The sequence below is a fragment of the Lingula anatina genome, chromosome 9 (genome assembly GCF_051362555.1).
Source record: "Lingula anatina isolate TDL-2025a chromosome 9, LinAna3.0, whole genome shotgun sequence".
Lineage (NCBI taxonomy): Eukaryota > Metazoa > Brachiopoda > Lingulata > Lingulida > Lingulidae > Lingula > Lingula anatina.
Window position 1 is genome coordinate 9232283 of NC_141775.1, and position 6167 is coordinate 9238449.

At 39.6% G+C, this 6167-nt stretch overlaps 1 protein-coding gene across 1 annotated transcript in view; it reads left to right on the forward strand.

Annotated features, from left to right (window-relative positions):
- The window catches only part of LOC106177443 (uncharacterized), a 52925-nt gene extending 47621 nt beyond the window's left edge, over positions 1-5304 (forward strand). Inside the window, exons 6-7 of the mRNA XM_013560327.2 lie at positions 313-497; positions 1155-5304. Of these exons, the coding sequence (XP_013415781.2) occupies positions 313-497; positions 1155-1847 (878 nt within the window). The 3' untranslated portion in view covers positions 1848-5304. The remainder of the gene's footprint in view (positions 1-312; positions 498-1154) is intronic.
- The last annotated feature ends 863 nt before the right edge of the window (positions 5305-6167 follow it).

Sequence of the window (6167 nt, forward strand, 5' to 3'; positions counted from 1 at the left end):
CTTACTTTATTTTTTTCTACAAATGTGATCAACAACTAGATAAATTACCTCTGAAAACATTGAAGCTGGCCAATCTTCAGCAATGCATCGGAATACATATACTTTAGTAAAATGTCCCAAAATTGGACGTATACTAAAGCAAAGACTAAGAGATAGAATGGGGGTGAACTTTTTTATTTTTAAGAACATAAAACAGACGATGAGGCAACGAATTGTATTTCTGTCCAGCAGCCGGGTATATTTGAAAAAGAAAAATGTTTTTTCTTCAACAATATTCTAATTACGTATTGTCCTCGTTTGTGCTCTTACCAGGTGAACGTCCATACAACTGCCCCATGGAGGGGTGCGAGCTCGCGTTTGCGCAACTCTCGAATCTTCAACAGCACGTGCGTAACCATGCCAACCAGGAAGCGAAGTCCGCCAGCCGAGATTACCAATGCGAGGTTTGTAAGCGGAGGTTTACCACAGTCTCAAGCCTGCAGAAACATTCGGCGAAGGTGAGAGGAGGCGAACGCCATGACTGTCTCATGCTTCGTATGTGCACAAGTGCCTTACGCAATTTGGTCTCGTTAAACTTCTGCTCTTCATGTGTTATTACAGAGCGCATTCAGGACAGCGGACTAACATCCGCGGATCAAATATGGCCAACCCGCTTGAATGCTTGTTTCAAAATCCCTTTTAGTGGGTCGCCATATTTGATCCGCGGATCTGTTAGTCTGGTGTTCTGAATATGCCCACAGTCTTAAGGTGAAGAGGAGTGATTTTAACCCTAAAATTTTGCAAGGGAAGAAAACGTTGCTACATATTAATTTTTATGTAACAGTTTCTAAACATCTTCATCTGTAACTATAGCTGGCCTAGTATAGACAATGTTGGAAAGTTGGGGACCATTCCATGTATTAGTGAAAGAAGCACCTTGCGTATGCCTAAATTCCTCCGTTCACACCATGTATTGACGTCAACCCAATGATGGCAATGATGTACATAACTTTTTACATGTGCCCTATTTGTTCCAGTCATTACAGTAGTCTTTTATGATACGCTTCATGACACGATGCAACTGTTTCAATTCGCAAAATAATATATAAATAAATAAATAAATAAATAAAAACTACATGATTATTAACACAAAAAATATATATATTCATCTCCAGGTTCACATTCACCTCGTGCCATCCCCCGAACAGATGATCAAGGAAGTCGCAGAGAAACTGAACAAGAGCACCAAGCCAACAAAGAAACGCAAAGCGACAGCCACGACGTCAAGGGAGCCCACAATGGTCCCAATCCATTACCCGGATCTTCAGCTCCGAGACCCCAATCTCGGTCCGTACCACCAAACGGATCAGAGGCCGGAGCGACCCGAGAGACCGCCCACTATAATATACCCCGACCTTCAGTTGAGAGATCCCAACGTCGATTCGTACAGAAGCAGTGAGAGGGGTCGAGAGAACAGAGATGGATCGTCACAGGATGACCTCAGAGGCGAAGGTCAAGGTCAAGGCCGAAGTCTATCTGAAGGTCGTGGTCATGAAAATCAACCTTCATTCAATACGCTGCCGCCGCAGCCGTCGTCGTCGTCTTCATCCTCGGGTTTGTCCGCGCTTCCGCCGTTCTCGCAAGCGCTCTCCCAGCATGCTCCACAGGATTCGTCGCCCGCCTTCCCACGCCTGCCGAACGACGGAGATCCGCGGGTTCCTTTTCATCATTTCCCTTTGCTTATGCCGCCAGATCGCCACCATCTTGGACCCCCCAGGTTGCACCCTCATCAGACACCAATCTCTGTCCACGAACACCAGAGGGCAGCAGAGTCGGAGAGAACCGAAGAAAGAGCGAAGGATAAATAAATAAATAAGTCTTCGTGTGTTTAGGGTAAGATATGAAGTATCTTAACTAGAAGTGTACCTTGCACGTACACATGGAACATAAGGAAGTTTCGTACTTGTAGTCATCGGTAACATTCATCGCCGTCGGATGGGGGGAGGGAAAAATAGTGTTCAATGTTAGCTGTTAAGTAAAGTATAACGTTATTTGCGCGCTTTCTTTGTTTATAAGGGTGATTGGGTATATTGAACCGGCAGTCATAAAATGAATGGAAGTGCATCTGACCGGCAATTTTTTTAAAAAATCTGGTCTTATGTTGTATCGATTGTGGAGCTATTTACCAACATTTCCTGTGTTAGAGAAGTGCGTGCACACGATAAGCTACAAGCTGAGTTATCTGTTCCGCACGGGCTGAGCTTCAAGTTCAGCTTGTGCGCGGTCCCGAGGCACTCTGATTTTCTTACTATATCTGAAAGTCTCGGTGACTCAAGATAAGATGAGAGAAGCCAATCTCTCGAGGGCTCGATACATGTAATTTTAAAACACTTTAAAAAGTGTGGTAGTCAGGCTGTAGATAGATGGAGTAAAATGGCCCGTAGAAAAAACCGTCACGTGTCACTTGGAGCCATTTAAAGTATTTCATTAGTTACTACGGGTCATCGTAGTAAAGCACTTTAATTTAGCTCTGTTCAATTGTTGTATCTTTTTAATGATATTGTATTATGCATTTTTGTTAGCGATCTGTTGTATAATTAGCAGATCTTTTTGACCACATTTTTATGTGTGTGAACGTATAAAGTAGAAAAACGACTTACTTTTCTTTAGAAATTTATAATTGTCAAGCATTTTTAGTTATAAATTACTATTATATATCCCAGAAAGGTTGGTATCTTGCTGTTGAGAAACGTATTTGGGAAAATGAATAGTGCCATTTGTCCCTTGATTTCTGTTTGAAGAAAAATATTTCAAGATGCATGACCTGCTTAAAGGGCGACGGCCTATAATCAGAAGTATTATTATGTAAGATTCTAGGAGTTATTAGAAAATTAAAAGTTTTCACGAGGCGTGGCTTGTCATAGACGTAGGCTATTTTGTTCTGCGTTAAATAATACAGTACCCGGCTACCTATCAAGCGTGCAATCCTTTTTTGTTTTGTTTTTTTCATGTTCAAAATTAGCAAATTGTAGAAAACCTTATAGGCGGTGCAATATTTCAAGTCACGCACATTAAGGAAGGTAACGTGATTGTGTAACCAATGTTTGCATCAAATTCACCTATTCGTTGCTGTTTAGGTGGAGAGAAACGCCTGAAGAAAATGGCTCCGATGAAGACTTAGATTCATGTTACTGCTCTCGTGTCTTTTTACGCCTTATAAAGGCAGGTGAAGTGTCAAAGATCATGTTACTGATTTTTTTCATGATTGAATACACCGGCTGTGCCATACGCCTAGTGCACCTAGTGAAAGTTCTTTGAATAAAGTTTTTAAATTGATGTATATATTCCCTGGCAAGCTGCTCTCTAAGGCCTCATTCAGAATAGGGGACTAACTAGTCCGAGGGTCAAATATGGCCGACCCACTTGAATACTTCCCCACGGGATATCTATTCAGTGTCTATTGGCGGATTAGCCGGCAAGCTTTGTAGTGGGTGGCCGTATTTGACCCTCGGACTAATAACCCCCCTATTCTGAATGGGACCTAAGGCGGCTGACTGTTTATGTCACAAAGTGCATTCTGGGTGCCTCGGCGTATAACGGTGATCATCTTTTTACTGACATGCTTTTGTTCATCTTGCTCTAATATAATTTCCGGATATCTAACGGCAGTACGAAATGTGCACCAGTACACCGACGTGGCCAGGATTTTGCCTAGGGGGTGGGGGGTGGGGGTTGATTGGGGAGGGGTGTAGAACAAGGATCAAAATGTAAAACGGACGAGGATAATTTTGCTATAATGTGTAGGCACAGGGATGGAAAAATCGATCGCTTTTTTCTCTCGTTTTGCTCGCTATACTTTTTTTTGAGTGGGGATACAAGTTCGTGACGTAACCTTAGGTGCTCTCTGTTAAAGTTTGTGTCATGTATCAAGGCGTTGACTTCTTTCAAAGGTCGTCGTCACGTTAGGTGTTTTTTGTAAGTATATCCGATTTCATTTCGATATGAAGAAATGAGTTTTTTTATGTGAAAAAAAGATGTACCTGTTGTCGGTTCTTGTGAGTTAATTTTGTAGCACGAGAAGCGTTTTTTTCGGAAAAAAAGTTATAAGTCCAGAAGCAGGTTGTATTATATTCGATCTCTCTAAAAATATAACTGTCGTTGGCACAGCAGAAGGACACCGTTGTTTTTAACCTTGGGTAGCAAAAATAATTTATCAGTTATATAGATTCAATTTTTCTATATTTTTTTTCACATTTTTTGTCAGATTGTCATCTCAGCGGTCGGCTTATTCAGTCGAATGTGACAAGTATTAGGTGAAAAAACTGAAAAAGTAATGGAAAAATTGAAAATATAATTTACTGATGTGAACATAATATATTATAAGAGTTAATCAATGGTTGGTTGTTGATCCACTGCTCCAAAGAATTCCAACTGGTTGATTTGGAGGACTTAAACTACTTCTGAATTGGGTTAGCTTTTCGTAAAGCAATGTACCTATATAGACCTTTTGCAATGTCGTCATAACATAAGGGAGGAAAAAAAACAGCAGACCCTTGCAAAGGCAACCCTTCTTAGTTTTATAGGCCTAGAGCAAAATGTTTAACTTTTAATTTTGCCACATTCGAAATGTCAGCTTTCCGAATGGAATGGCAAAAAAAAAAAAAAAAGAATGCGTAGTGTTATTGGGAATGAGGTATTCTCGTAAGTTTCTCTGTCCATTTACATGAAAATCCTCGACCGAGTTGCCAACTACATAACATGTCCACAGTCGGTGTGTGGCGTCACCGCAATAAGGTCTATAGAATATACAGCAGGTATGTGACGTCAACGGAATAAGATCTGTAGAAAGTCATTTTTTACGATTCAATATATTAATAGGTGATGTTGTAAACGTCCCTCTCGCTTCAATGTCGTACAAAGGCATTTTTGCCTGCTTAAAAAGCATTACTGGTGCACATATTTTACTATTACTATTTTCTGTTTAAGGTTATTCTGTAGGCATTATCACAGTAGTGATATTTCTTTATGATATTAGTTTGTTACATCATTTTTTCCAGTTATATTTTATGTTAGTCAGAGCTAGTTCAGTTATATTTTATGTCCAGTTCTATTTTCAGACTAAGCAGTTGGTAATTTCCTTTTTACTTATCAATGGTAATGCAGTTTTCCACATAATATAAATGCTTTAGTTTGCACAGGCAGTCATGAAAACCTTTAGAGATTTGTCGGCAATGCAATAACTCCTTGCAAAAGAGCATGGATCAATAACAATGCTTATTTTAGGTAGAAAACTAAGTTACGTAATAAAGAAATGTTTAGATACCACGTGTAGTATTCCTTCTTTAGATTTTGACAAAGGATTTCAACTACAGACGGAGAGAATCGTGTTACCAACTATGTTTAAGCAATTTTGACTGTCATATTCTTGGAATATCTTATCCAGTCGATTCTTGGAAAAGATATTGCGGATTCTTTTTTAAAGAAATACTTGAAGAAATGCTTGGCTTCTTGTATGACATGGATTGTTTGTGCGCTTTGCTCTATTTGATACCATTCTGTTCAGTTACTCGAGTTTCGTTCAATTATAGGTTCACTACCTCGAGTCATCGTCGGCATGCTCAACCACTCATTCCACGTCCGCTGAACCAAGCTTGTTTAACAGACCCGTAGACACGTTTTTCCGAAATAAAAAAGGAGAAATTCCAGGAAGTTCATTGTCACAGACATCGTGCTTTGTTACAGTGTCATTAAAACATTATGTTGATTGAAAAAGAACCCAGACCCTATTCTGGTGCAAAAAGATGACTATAATTTGTTATGCGGACCAAGAGTACGACCATAAATTTTTAATTAAATTACCGTTTATGAAAGTACAGATAGATTGCACAGCACTCTCTTTCTTTTGTTTGGTCACATTACTGCTAAATTACGTGCGCGACAAACATCAGTGTTATTCACTCTTAAAATTCCGTTTTCGCGCGCCAGGCACTCTCGGTTTGCTGTGACGTCAACTTAATTACCCTTTCATAAATTAAAAGGCTGAAATAGTTACTTGAATAAAAAATAATTATATTAATTAAATAAGACCCACGACTTTTTTTTGAAGTATGTAATGTTCTATGGAACAAGAATTGTTGGCAATCACACAGACATGCATTCAAGTATAGACAAACCTGAAGAAGTAACAG